Genomic DNA, 15,094 nt, shown 5'->3' with positions numbered 1-15,094 from the left:
ACGTCATAATGTTTTGATGCAAGGGCAGGACAGTGAGACAGATGCTTACAGGCAGCACGAACCCTACGAACCGCACGGACCCTACAAACCCTTCAGTGAGAGTCAGCTTCAGAACATTGGGAGTTGGAAATTATTATATAGGATTTTGTTTCATTGTATCCCACATTTTCCCACCTATTTCTAGGCTCAACGTGGATTACATAGTTCCGGAGGGGTGGTTACAGACTTCGGTGTGAGCAAATGCAAAGTGGACAGTACAATTAATCCAATAGGCGAGGCTCATCCCATACAGATTGCAAGGGTGGAATCATGCAGCAAGGAGTTGAATATTGTCCGTTTCTTAGTTTAATTGTTGTGTTTCATTATTCAGTGTTTATGTCGGTCCTGTGGGGTATGCCTTTCTGAAAAGGTGAGTCTTTAGGTTTTGTCAGAAGTTTAGATGAATATTCGAGGTTATAACCCACATTATTGTATGTACTAGGTAGGTTAACAGAAACATACATAATAAATAGATTGTTAGGCTGAACAGAGAGGCATAACCAGCAGAGGAAAGGGAGGTGTTGATACCCCTGTACAAGTCATTGGTGAGGCTCCACCTGGAGTATTGTGTTCGGTTTTGGTGGCTGTATCTCTTCAAGGACATAAAAGGACTTGAGGCAGCTCAGAAGAAGGTGACAAATATGATTAAGGGTTTGTACCAAAAGACATAAGACGAGACTGGAGGACTTGAATATACATACGCTAGAGAAATGGAGAGACAGGTGATATGACACAGACATTCAAGTACTTGAAAGGTAAAGCTTCTGTGGTTAAAAGGACAGATGACGGTTGGACAGGAATCTTAAAATCCACCACAATTCACAAACTAGAGAGACAGATGGACATGAACTCTGCAAGAAACTACTCCAGTCACCTTATAAGCATCTTAGAGTGCAGAAAGAATGAGATTAAGAAAGCACTCTTACCCCAAAAAGGGAATGAGCATGATAACTTTTTAAACAGTGAGTATTAAAAGCACAGGTTCTGACTGGGAGGCCTCTAGATAAGACTAACTGAGAGGTCTTAGCTTTGCTTCCCCCAGGTTTCACAATGAATGTTGGGAAGGGTCATCCATCCTGGAAGCAACCTCCCATCTCAACCCTCAGGGCTCAAGCACATCACTGTCATATTGATCACAAACAGCTAAATCAGAGTTTCCAGGGTTTCAACATAAGGCCTGCTTCAACTGGACACTCTGAGGAGTGCAGACTCTGGTACCAACTTCTGAAAGCAATGTAAGAAGAGACAGGAGACCCGAGATAACCACACACTGAAGGAGAGGACAAATCTACATGAGCCATGAGACTTACCTCACGAGTGGCTAAGGCATCACTCAGCTCCTCGGCTTTTTCAATATCCCCGCTGTTCACAGCTTGGTCTATGCTGTTTTCAAGGCCCGACTGGAAAAAAAGAAAGAAAGAAAGAAAGAACAGTATTATACGTAATCTCCCTGAAAGACCTCTCTCTTTACGTCATTCTTGCCTGGCTACTATCACGGTTTGTGTCCAACTCCCATCCACTGCATATCAACCTTTACTTCACGGCTAACCCCCAAACACAGTGCCTTACTGCAAAACAAAGTCATCAAGACCTATCCAAGCAAAACCTTCAACCCCTCCTCCTCCTCCCCCACCCCCTGTCCGGTCACACAGACACTGGGTGATGCTCAAATTGAAAGCCACTCGACATGCAACTCATTGTCTGCTCTGCTGGTCCTCCCAAAAACAGCAGCTCATGGAAGAAGAGTGGCCTCTGGATCACACAGGAACTTCTCCATTCCATCCCCAGGAAATTCCCTTTCTACTTTGGAAAAAGGCTTCCTCTCATTCTTAAGAACTTAGAGAGAAATTCGTTCCCAGGAAGCGTAACCATTCCAATGGGACACTACATCAGTTTTATTCCCACACAACCCTCCACACTAAGGTTAAGTTGCCCTGCAATAATACTGTAGAAGCTGCACCTCATGTGCACAGTGAACACTGGAGTAATAAATAAAACATTACACAGCCTGGTTTAAGCCTGCTGTAATACAAAATTTTATCTCCAGATTTAGCACATCTCTTCAATCCCCGGAGCCTTTCGAAGCACAATGTGAAGTGTCTGCTCCCTGCTGATGTGAACCATGTCAATTACCAGAGTGTATCCTCTGCTCTCAGATCTTATCTCCCTCCAAAACCTCCAGTCTGGCATCCTGCCACTTCACCGGTTCCCCAGCAAGTCAGATCCAAAGCTTTCCTAGACACACACACTGCCAAAAAGCAGGATGTTTAGAACTGCTGCCGAAAGACAGGTGTGCTAGTGAAGGTTTTCTTGTACTCATCATTCAGGGAGTACGGGAGAGTTTCACCTGAAATTATTTGCTATTCAGCTTGAGGTGAGCAACCACTGTCACCTTCAACAGTTCCATTTTTCCTAGTAAAAAAGGTGCCAATATGGGATGTCTGCATAGCACAGTGGCGTAGCCAAGGGTGGGCTCAGGTGGGCCCAGGCCCACCCAGTAGCAGCACATCTATGATGTGGCTGGCAGGGATTCCCCAAGCCCCACCAGCCGAAAACTCCCAACAACTGTCCCTCATACCTTGTGAATACCAAATGACTGCAGTGAGCAGTGACTGATACATACTGCTCGCACCAGCCCCACAGCCTTCCCTCTGATGTGTTCCCGCCTATGCGGAAACTGGAAGTTACATCAGAGGGAAGGCTGTGGGGGCAGCAGTGTGTATTAGTTGCTGCTCGCTGTCGATGAAAATCTGCTATTTAAAAGGTATGCGGTGGAGGGGGTGATGTTTGAGAGACCATATGACCATATACAACACTGCCACTTGATTATCTTTCTGAATAAGTACACAGGAGTCTTAAAAATGGTGAAGAAAAACTTGCAAGGCATGGAAGGTTAGCTCTGAGTTCCAAGTGATTGACATGAAGAGTTGACATATCTTGGCCACATTTCCTGTGAATGTTGATTGTTGAGATGAGATCCCCACCTTGGTTCAAGGCATCTGTATTCAAGACTGATACTCCCATGGTGCAAAGTGCTACACCGAGTTTGAGTCCACCACTGTATTATAAAGTGCAGATAAGGTTAAGAGGAATGGTGAAGCATCAAGAAAAGAGGTTGGAAGCATTGATCTCATTGAAATTTGAGATCCCATTGTGGACACTGCATTTTTAAATAGGCTAAGGGAACGACAAACAGCTGCGGTCATGTGCCCCTAGCATCTGTAAAATACATGCCAGCTGAGACTTTGGGTGCTGACTGGCTGGCATGAAAATGGGCCATTACTCTGAATCCTGTCTTCTGGAAGAAAAGCTTTGGACTGGATAGTATGTTGGTTGGATGTACAGTGGCCTTCTGAAAGTTGGTAAGAAATTCCAAATATTGAAGAGCAATTATTTTCTTCAGGAGTGTTAAGGTCTGTGACTATGGCTGAGCCACTATTAGCCAGTAATCTTTGGGAGTACCAAATACCCTTTTTTGGGAAGATGGACAGCAGCCATTAAGATATTCTGAAAATATTCTGGGGGCCCAACAGTCCAAAGGGCAGGACTTTGTACTGGAAATGCTGGATTGAAGGGTATGCCTGAGGTACTTCTTGTGAAGAGGATGAATTGGAATATGGGTATATCCATAGTGGGAGATCCCAAATACACATTGTGATAACCAGGAGTGCTGTTGGTCTTTGTGCAGGCCATAAACAGGTAAAGCGACAGTCATTTGGGGAGTCCCTCTATTTTAGAAGGCCAAAAATGTCACGTCTTGGTTCCATTTCCTGCTCTGACCATTCTGTGGACAAATTTTGGCTATGAAAAGTCCTCATATGGAGGTTTATTCTTCAGTGGTGGTAGCTGAAAGTCAGAATTCCTGTACAACCCTCCTCCTCATTCTCTGGAGAGGGTGGCTGGATACTGAAAAGATCTAGGAGACCCTCTACACTAGATAGGAATGGGTTTGGAAAGAAGGGAGGAAGCAAAGGTGCAGGCTCATCTTTGGAGTCTGAAGTACAGAATAGAAGGACACGGGGATCTGAATGAGTGTCTCTGTGCTGAGAGAGGGGCTCCTTGGCCCGTGGTGGCAAAGGAACTTCAGACAACTTCTTGAAATACCCTCCACAAAAAAAAATCACAATTTTTTGTTGTTGTTGTTGTTGTTTTGTTTTGTGCAAAAGAACAGAAATGCTCTGGAAACTGGAGAAATACCAAAGATATGATTAATCTGCCACTGAAACTAACACTGTCAAAGAAGGTGTAGGCTGTTACACAATGTACTACAGAGTCAGGCTGTTCTGCACTGAACATGTCTTTTGCAGTGTTGGGGGGGGGAGGGACTCAAATTAAGAAGTTAATACTACACTGATGGTGTTGCACAGAAAGTGTGTCTATGTGCCTCCTCCTGGGCGTAGGAGATTCTGAGCTGGCAGGTATATACTTTGTCAGCATTTTGGCTGGTGTTGATGACAGCAGCTTTTCCTCATGCTTTTGCAGGAACTCAGTAAGTGGCTACGCTGTAAGCCTGGGAACCTGAAGGGTTACTCAGTCTGCATTGACTAATGTAAGGCAGACCCCTTGGGTAACTAGAATCTTGGGGTCATAAAACCGAAAAGCTGATGACCTTTCCCTGGAAGATTCTTGACTGGTATTTGCAGATATAGGAATCTTTTTTTGAGTGATTTTCCAAGTAGCAAGCTTTAACTCAAGATTCCAAATTCAGAGGACTTCTCCATGCTCATGGCGGAATTCAAGAACAATTTATGCACTCCTTTAGATCAAGTATAAGACGTGTTTGGATTGAGTGTCACAAATCTGGATCTTTCTATTGCATTTCAGCAAGATTTAAAGCTCTTTGATGACATTAATAATCTGTTATCTTTTTTTTTTTTCAGAAAATTAAACTTATGAAATGCAAATTGATTGAGCACTCTTTCAGAAATTCAAAGACTAGAGGACAGGCCATGAGGTTACAAAACAGTACATTTAAAGCAAGTAGGAGAAAATTTCACTGAATGCATAGTTAAGATTTGGCAGTCATTGCTCGTGGAGGTGGTAGAAAGGAGTTAGCACAGCTGAGTGTGAAAAAGATTTGGTGGAGGGAGAAAAAGTCAATAGACTGTTAAGATAGACCTGGGAGTATGTAGCATAAGAAGCCAGTTACTTAATTGTGATCTGGATTGGCTACTGCTGGAAACAAGCTTGGCGGATCTTTGGTCTGACCCAGTATGGCTTTTCACCTCAGATCAGGCGAGGCACTAAAAGGCTTGGGTTTTATGTACGATTATTTATGTTTTACTTTTGTAGGTTTAGGACTGTGATTTTTGCCTGTAATGTATATTCTTGGATGTGTGATGACTGAGTACTAATCATGGAATTTAACTGCATGATAGGGATAGATATTCAGCTGGCGGCGGTGAGAATTTCCTTAGCCACTGCCGGAGTTATTCCTGGATATTCAATGCCATGTCTGGGCACCGGACCTGAATAGCCAGGTTTATGCAGCCAGCTAGCTCTTAATATCACACTTAACCACCTAAGCAACACTGCACAAAGAAAGGACTGTGCTTTATGTGATCCGATTTGGCCACCTAACTTAGGCAGTGGACTGTTGAACTGACTCAGCCCCCGGACCATCCACAAAGTAGCCGGCTTTCGCTTTAGTGGTCTGTGGCGATGCTCAGCAGCACTGACAGGTTAAGTGCACAGGGCAATTTAATCGGCCCGGAGCCTCTCCTGGCCACTTAAACCACTTTGAATATTGATTGGATAGTGTTTTATTGAACATCGTTTCTGGCAGGGGGAAGTCTCTGACCCACACAAGCTTTTAAATTAAATATTTAAGGCCAGTGATGCAGCAGCAAGAATATACAAATGAACTGGCTGGTTTCTGCCATTACAGTAAGACTTAAATTTTATATAAGAGAATAAGCCACATTAAAAACCCAACAAAAGTGCCAAGAAACTATTTTATTTATGTATTTATTTGTTGCATTTGTATCCCACATTTTCCCACCTATTTGTAGGCTCAATGTGGCTTACATAGTACCGGAGAGGCCTTTGCAGGCTCCGGTGTGAACAAATACAGGGTGATGTTGTGGTAAGATAAAGCGAAAACAAAAATAGGCTCTATTCAAACAATTGGGCAGACGTATAAATTAATTAAAACAATGATTTTTATTGTGAATAGGTGACTCATTCAACTGCGGTGCTCTATAATTCTGGTCCTTATCTGTCCACACTAGGGAATCGTACAACGGAAGAGTTGTGTTATGTCCATTACGTTCTTTAGTTTTGTTGTGTTGCAGAGATCAGGCTATGGGATACAGCCACCCCCACCCACCGATTTCTCCTTGCTGTTGTAATCAACCTCAATAATGTACATTTAATCTTCAAATGGTTATCACATCAGAAAATCATTACTACAGCATCAGAATCACCTTTTGAAGTTTCTTGGCAGTCACGGGTGGTTCAAATTTGTCATTTATACCAAAGAACTGTTTGAGCTCATCCAGAGGACTCTCTTTTGGTGGCTCTTGGCTGGAAAATAAAACCAAGTTGTCCATTAGCACAGCAGAGAAGCGATGAATTTCAGCAGCGGCTCCCTTACAATAGTCTCATCTGCTTGGGGACCTCAGATGATATTATATGGCACTGGGTGGGGGGAGGGGGCTTCTAGTTAAATTAACAGATGTACTGACACACAATCCAGCTGTTAGATACAGGTGTGGCTGGGCTAGTTCCACTGAAGGCAACTGTTAACCCAGCAATTAAAAGAAACTCAACTTTCACACATCTCTTTTAGTGCCTGCTGACTGAACAGAAACTGCAGTCTGAAACAGAATGACTGGCTCAGCTAAGTATGGCAGATGATTGGGAAAGGGAAATGGGACTTGATAGTAAAATAGTAGTAGATGACGGCAGAAAAAGACCTGCATGGTCCATCCAGTCTGCCCAACAACATAAACTCATATGTGCTACTTTTTGTGCATACCTTACTTTGATTTGTATCTGTCATTTTCAGGGCACAAACCGTACAAGTCTGCCCAGCAATATCCTCGCCGCCCAACCACCAGCCCTGCCTCCCACCACCAGCTCTGCCACCTTATCTCAGCTAAGCTTCTGAGGATCCATTCCCTCGGAACAGGATTCCTTTATGTTATATACTGCCTTTCTGTGGTTTTTGCAACTACATTCAAAGCGGTTTACATATATTCAGGTACTTATTTTGTACCAGGGGCAATGAAGGGTTAAGTGACTTGCCCAGAGTCACAAGGAGCTGCAGTGGGAATTGAACTCAGTTCCCCAGGATCAAAGTCCACTGCACTAACCACTAGGCTACTCCTCCACTAGCAACAGTCCGTCTAGAAGCCTGCCCTTGCAGATCAGCAATGCGGCCGCGCAGGCTTCTCTTTCTGTGAGTCTGACGTCCTGCACATATGTGCAGGACGTCAGACTCGCAGAAACAGAAGCCTGCGCGGCCGCGTTACTTATCTGCAAGGGCAGGCTTCTACATGGAATGTTGCTAGTGGAGTAGCAACATTCCATGTAGAATCTCCAATAGGGAAAGGGAAATGGGACTTGATATACCGCCTTTCTGAGGTTTTTGCAACTACATTCAAAACGTTTGTTTTTTTTTTTGTTACATTTGTACCCCGCGGTTTTCCACTCATGGCAGGCTCAATGCGGCAGGCAATGGAGGGTTAAGTGACTTGCCCAGAGTCACAAGGAGCTGCCTGTGCCGGGAATCAAACTCAGTTCCTCAGGACCAAAGTCCACCACCCTAACCACTAGGCCACTCCTCAAGGTACTTATTTTGTACCAGGGGCAATGGAGGGTTAATTGACTTGCCCAGAGTCACAAGGAGCTGCAGGGGAAATCGAACTCAGTTCCCCAGGATCAAAGTCCACTGCACTAACCACTAGGCTACTCCTCCACTCCAAGGGATTGCAATGAAGATGCTCAGCTCCATGAGAAGAAAAGACAGTAAAGACTTGGTTATCATTCACTGAATTTGCTAAATGTAATGAGAAAGCCTACTCTAGACCAAAGAAACGACAGTATTTCTGCTTCTACTGAGGAGAGCTACACGCCATGTTATAACCTAAGGACCTGATGAACATGCACAATGAGGCAACAAGTCAGTTTTACGTCCCAGAAACTGGCTACCAGTGTCACTGGAAGCACACAGGACTGACAGGTCACAAAACAACAAATGGTACACACATACACTCACATCTAAGATACAGAACAGCTAATCTGCAAAAGAACTATAACTCCCCTTTAAGGGAAGCTGAGGCTACATGAACACACTGCTTCTGGCAGAGATATGGTCTCAATCTTGCTCAGCTCCTGGGCCGTTACTTTTGTCTCTCAATCAAGAAACCTAGGGGCCCTGTTTACAAAGGCATGCTAGTGTATGCTGTGTTCACACCCCAGGGGCAGACTGACCATTCAGGCAACCAGGCAGTGCCCGAGGGCCCAGAGGCTCTGCCCGGATGTCTAGCGCAGAACATGTTCTTTCTTGCCTGGCCCGCTGGGCTGCCACAATTCCCCCCCCCCCCCCCAACCTGGCACCACCGTATTTTAAAAACGGCAGCCGAGACTGCCTGCAGAAGTCTCACGAGATGACTGTCAAGACCACTGTGGGAAGTCTCGGCCACCATTTTGAAAACACAGCAGCACTGGCAGGCAGGAGAATAGTGGCAGTGCAGCAGGCAGGAAAGAAAATGCCCCCTCCCCCTGCAGAGGCTACCAAGACCACCAGAACCCCTCAGGCAGGACCGGAGCAGCAGTGGCAGGGGCAGCAGCTGTGGCGGCAGGGGGGGTTGTCAAGCAGCGGCCGGGCGGAGTACCCAGACCACCCTCAGTCTGCCCCTGACGCACCCATAGGAATATTGTGTGCGTCTACACATATAACATAGTAACATAGTAGATGACGGCAGAAAAAGACCTGCATGGTCCATCCAGTCTGCCCAACAAGATAACTCATATTTCTTGCTTTTTGTGTATACCCTACTTTGATTTGTACCTGTGCTCTTCAGGGCACAGACAGTATAAGTCTGCCCAGCACTATCCCCGCCTCCCAACCACCGGCTCTGGCACAGACCGTATAAGTCTGCCCAGCACTATCCCCGCCTCCCAACCACCAGCCCCTCCTCCCAACCACCGGCTCTGGCACAGACCGTATAAGTCTGCCCAGCACTATCCTCACCTCCCAACCACCAGCCCTGCCTCCCAACCACCGGCTCTGGCACAGACCGTACAAGTCTGCCCAGCACTATCCCCGCCTCCCAACCACCAGCCCCTCCTCCCAACCACCGGCTCTGGCACAGACCGTATAAGTCTGCCCAGCACTATCCTCACCTCCCAACCACCAGCCCTGCCTCCCAACCACAGGCTCTGACACAGACCGTATAAGTCTGCCCAGCACTATCCCCGCCTCCCAACCACCGGCTCTGGCACAGACCGTATAAGTCTGCCCAGCACTATCCCCGCCTCCCAACCACCAGCCCCGCCTCCCAACCACCGGCTCTGGCACAGACCGTATAAGTCTGCCCAGCACTATCCTCGCCTCCCAACCACCAGCCCCACCTCCCAACCACCGGCTCTGGCACAGACCGTATAAGTCTGCCCAGCACTATCCCCGCCTCCCAACCAACAGCCCCGCCTCCCAACCACCAGCTCTGGCACAGACCGTATAAGACTGCCCAGCACTATCCCCGCCTCCCAACCACCAGCCCCGCCTCCCAACCACCGGCTCTGGCACAGACCGTATAAGTCTGCCCAGCACTATCCCCGCCTCCCAACCACCAGCCCCGCCTCCCAACCACCGGCTCTGGCACAGACCGTATAAGTCTGCCCAGCACTATCCTCGCCTCCCAACCACCAGCCCCGCCTCCCAACCACCGGCTCTGGCACAGACCGTATAAGTCTGCCCAGCACTATCCCCGCCTCCCAACCACCAGCCCCGCCTCCCAACCACCGGCTCTGGCACAGACCGTATAAGACTGGCCAGCACTATCCCCGCCTCCCAACCACCAGCCCCGCCTCCCAACCACCGGCTCTGGCACAGACCGTATAAGTCTGCCCAGCACTATCCCCGCCTCCCAACCACCGGCTCTGGCACGGACCGTATAAGTCTGCCCAGCACTATCCCCACCTCCCAACCACTGGCTCTGGCACAGACCATATAAGTCTGTCCAGCACTATCCCTGCCTCCCAACCACCAGTCCTGCTTCCCACCACCGGCTCTGGCACAGACCGTATAAGTCTGCCCAGCACTATCCCCGCCTCCCAACCACCAGCCCCACCTCCCAACCACCGGCTCTGGCACAGGCACAGACCGTATAAGTCTGCCCAGCACTATCCTCACCTCCCCACCACCAGCCCTGCCTCCCAACCACCGGCTCTGGCACAGACCGTACAAGTCTGCCCAGCACTATCCCCGCCTCCCACCCACCAGCCCCGCCTCCCAATCTTGACTAAGCTCCTGAGGATCCATTCCTTCGGCACAGGATTCCTTTATGCTTATCCCACGCATGTTTGAATTCCGTTACCGTTTTCATTTCCACCACCTCGCGGGAGGGCATTCCAAGCATCCACTACTCTCTCCGTGCAGGCTAATGAACGCTAGCTTGCCTTTGTAAACAGGGCCCCAGGCCTCAAGTTTCTTTTCCAAGGCAGTTATCTCTTTTTCTGATTTATACAATTTTACATAATTTACAAAGCAAATTCACAAGAAATTTTGAGAAACAAGAAGTCTACACATATCTACTATCACCAAGGATAACCAACCTAATAAAACTCAAACTTTCTACATCACGGAGACATTGCAATCATTCTACAGATCATAGCGATATACAATCCAAAAAGCCATCAATAAAATAATATAGAAAGGACAGGGTATCATTTACACCATAAGTAAAAGAGGGAGTCAGTGTTAAAGGTTGACATAGGCTCTGTAAGCAAATAAAGTGATCCCATAAACCAAAATGAATCTTTAAAAGGGATTTAAATTTATTAAAAGAACACTTAGCACAACTGGGCCTTTCAGAGAGTTTCCACTTTCTTATGGTAACATTAGGGCACATTTTCTGTGCGAGTTCACTTGTTTTCATGAACTGACCTTTGTGCACTTCTGTGGAATACCTTTTGGGGATTATCACAGAGACAATGCACACAACTGCATGCATCCAAAATACACCGAATTAATACATAATCCAGGGGTGGGCAATCTGAATTTTATGCAGCCCCGCGAGACCACGGAAGTATACACAGAAAAAGTCATTGACTAGAGTTTTGAGGGATACAATAACGGGACAAGGCTTGTTTAACAGTGTCAGCAACAGTTTGGAAAGACAGAAGTAAACGATAACAGACCCCTCTGGTAATTTATGTTCATTCAGTCATCAAATCGAGTTTTGTTGACAGCGAATGATGTGGCATATTTGTCCATCGCCCCACTTGGGCCAGAGAAAAGTACCTGCACATAATAAATGTAAACGCTTTGACAGAAAGGTGGTAATTCAGATGGCGGAAGTCAACATTTTCATGTCCACCACTGGTTGTATTCCCATATATTCAATGACGGGTCATGTCGGTTACCAGAATTAAATATCTAGTTTTAGATTAGATTGGTTTTTTTCTAGTCCGCCCTTATCCTACTACTACTATTTATCATTTCTATAGAGCTACTAGACGTACAAAGCGCTGTACACTTGAACACGTAAGAGACAGTCCCTGCTCGACAGACTTTACAGTCTAATCAAGACAGACAAACAGGACAAATAAGGGATAAGGGAATTACTTAAGGTGGGAATGATAAAACACGTAGGAAAAAGGCATCTGACACTAGCCTGTCATGTGATCTGAGCCTGAAACAGAACTGGGGAACTTTGATGTCGAGATGAGTGGCAAAAAGATCTACCGAGGGAGCACCCCATTCTCAAAAGATCTTGCAGGCTATGCCCATGTTGAGAGACCCCTCATGCGAGCTTCAGACTGAGTTATAGCACAGAGACTGTAATAACGACCCTTATAATCACAGCTCAGGAAGGAGGTTACTTTAGGTGGAAGGGTTATTCTATTGAAATTTGATATGTCGAGTGCTTTTGACTCAGAAAAGCAAAGTAAAAAATCGTTTCTCGCGACCTAACCCCTTAACACCTTTCCCTAAGGAATTACAACAGACCAATCCAAACAGGTGCTGCTCTTTACAAATCCCATGACAACACACACTAAGAGGCATCTCCCTTTAGACCATGGCGCCTTTGGAGACACGTCCACCGGTGGTGTATTCACTATTTCAGGACCACTCGGCTTTTCAACGCCGCAGCCCAGACATTATCAATAAGGAGTGTTCTGTGTCAGGACTAGAACAAGATTAAGTACCACCCATACACAAACTCCAGTAAGAATCTTTACTACAAACGGCAGAAGAGTTACCAAGCTCTCTTCCCTTCCCATACTCATAAGACAAGTCTTTAGTTTGTCTGTATAATGTTAAAAGCTCTCAGACCAACAGATCTGGTAAAAGGCACACCTTAGAGAACAAGAGAGAACAAACAAAATAAGGTAACACACCTTACTTTACAACGCAGTGCACCAAGAGTTTCCTCCTTTTTGGATCGCCTAGCATCCCCCTCCCCCCAAGACGACCCATCTAAACAACCTCCAACTCTGAAACATGTGACCATCTCCAGCAACAGTTGCATCTAAACATCCACAGGTCATCCTCCATCTCTCAAACTTCGGACTCCCAGCAGAGCTGGTGTATCACAATCTACTCAAGTCACTCACTGGCAATCTTACATTTCTTCTGGCAATGCCAACATATCCCAATATGTTTCAATACCCGACACGAGCCATGTGATGCCAAATAGAGAAATTCATCAAGAAGCAACAATGTTGAAAAAGAAAAGTATATATAAAACTGCAAATTACATGAGCCTTCAAACATGCATCACTCTTATACTAGTTCAATGTTTACAGATTTTTTTGTAAGAATGTATATCCGCAAATTTAATTTACTATTGACTGATGTAATTGGATGCTTAATGTTCTGCGTACTTAGATTGATAGGTGGACTATAAATTCAATAAATTCACTGAATGCAATAAAACTTCAACAGCCTGAAGATAAAGTGTACTTGGTACTCAATTTATCACAGGTGCCAGAATCCTCAGAATTCAAAGCTTTGAGCTCGACTCATTACCTTTCTCTAAGACCCTTAGTGAGACTAGATCTTTAGGATTTCCTTTCAGAAATTGAGTTAACTATTTTTTGTGTATATCTTTGGCTACACAGCTAAGGCAGTAAAAATGTTGCCTTTGAGAAAAGAAATAGCTTCCAAAGGGGCCAGGATTTTACTGCATTATCCTTATAAATGTAAGGTTAAAATTTACACACTGCAGATCATCTCTTCTGGGAGCTTTGCCAACTTCATCTTCAAAAAAGTAGAAATTTAGTTTAACCTGTTAATTTCCTTTTCTTGAGTCCTGCTAGACACCAGTGGGCTATATCCTCCAACCAGTAGATAACGGCAGAAAAACACACACATATTCTGGTGAACTCACTGGTATAGCAGCAGGTGCAGCCTGGAACTAGTCATTACACATCTAACAAAGCCTAAACGAAACCAAACCCCAAAGGGGTCAACTGAAACCAGTTCTAAGAACCCAAAATCAGCTTCTTTTCCTTTACAATTTTTTTTTTTGTTTTTTGAGAGAACACAGAAGTTGGCATGGCACTCCCAACCCTCTAGTTTTCCAGACTGGGGAGGGGGAGGGGGAGGGGAAATGGTCTAGCAGGACTCAAGGAAAGGAAATTAACAGATAAGACTAAATGTCTCCTTCCTTTGTTCAGCTACACCAGTCCACACCAAAGCTGATATATCTAGATGGGAGAAAGACAAAGTTCCCTGCACCACTGCTCTGCCAAAGGCACTCTCGCCTCTGGCCCTCAGATTTATTTTATAATGCTTCACAAAAGAATGGAGGACCAAGTAGCCAAACAGCAGATGTCCTCCAGAAAGATTGTCTATGCCTCTGCCCAGGAAGCAGAGTGGACCTGTAGGCCCAACGGACCTACCTTATTCACCAATATACAGGCAGCCTCTGTGGCCCCCTTGATGCAGCAAGTAATCAATGATTTAGACACTGCCTCCCATTTGTGCTGCTCATGAGCAGTACAGATGGTCAGACTTCCTGAACTCACTGGTCACCACCAGAAACTTCATCAGCAATCTGCATACATCCAATTAACGAAGCAAATAGTCTGCTTCCTCAGGAAAGTGGGTAAGGAGACACCACATTTGGGAGAAAGGAGAGCACCATACACAAGAAGACAGCATCAACTGTAAAAGACAAATAAGGATCACACAAGAAAGAGCCTGAAGCTCAGAAATCTTAAGTGCTGAGAAGATGGCTACCAGAAAAGCTGCCATCAAGGAAAGATATTTCAGGGACATCAACCTGAGGGGCTCAAAGAAAGTCCCTGCCAGCAAGCTCAACACTAAAGCAAGATCCCACTTGGGCAACATCAGTCAAAAGCAGAGGCCAAAACTATTTAAACAACACCTCCCCAAGAATCGGAGGACATCAGGCAGTAACGCTAGCTGCTTTCCCCCAGTGGTCCTCAAAAACAGTCCAAAGCTACCACCTGAACCTTGAGAGAGAGTTCAGGACTAGGCCCTGTTCAAATCCCTCCTGAAGAAGAGAAATGTAGAAGGTCCGCTTTCCATAGAAAGAGCATCCTCTTGATAAATAATGCCTCAAAGGTCCTCCAGACTCTTACATATGCAAGGAAGAGCGAGGCTCTCTGAGTTTGTAGCAAAGTTTCCACCACCCACAATGGATAGCCCTTGCACCTCAAGCAACGGCTCTCAAGACCCAGGCCGAAACACAAAAACATAGTAGATGATGGCAGATAAAGACATGCACAGTCAATACAGTCTGTCCAATAGATAAACTCATAGCGTGTGAAATGATGTTATATAACATACGCATACTTGATCTGTCCTTGCCTTTTAAAAAGCACAGACAGTAGAAGTCTGCCCAGCACTGGCTTT

At 45.8% G+C, this 15,094-nt stretch overlaps 1 protein-coding gene across 2 annotated transcripts in view; it reads right to left on the bottom strand.

Annotated features, from left to right (window-relative positions):
• FAM204A (family with sequence similarity 204 member A) overlaps positions 1-15,094 on the bottom strand; it is a 127,518-nt gene that overhangs the window by 47,554 nt on the left and 64,870 nt on the right. For both annotated transcript variants that reach the window (XR_003942080.1, XM_030202633.1), the window contains exons 5-6: positions 6,465-6,564; positions 1,350-1,439 (exon numbers count right to left, since the gene is read on the bottom strand). Coding sequence is in view for 1 of the 2 variants with exons in the window: in XM_030202633.1 (XP_030058493.1) it covers positions 1,350-1,439; positions 6,465-6,564 (190 nt within the window). In the remaining variant the exon portion in view is untranslated. The remainder of the gene's footprint in view (positions 1-1,349; positions 1,440-6,464; positions 6,565-15,094) is intronic.

Source organism: Microcaecilia unicolor, chromosome 5, assembly GCF_901765095.1.
Source record: "Microcaecilia unicolor chromosome 5, aMicUni1.1, whole genome shotgun sequence".
Taxonomy (NCBI): Eukaryota; Metazoa; Chordata; class Amphibia; order Gymnophiona; family Siphonopidae; genus Microcaecilia; species Microcaecilia unicolor.
This window is presented reverse-complemented; position numbering and strand designations above follow the sequence as displayed.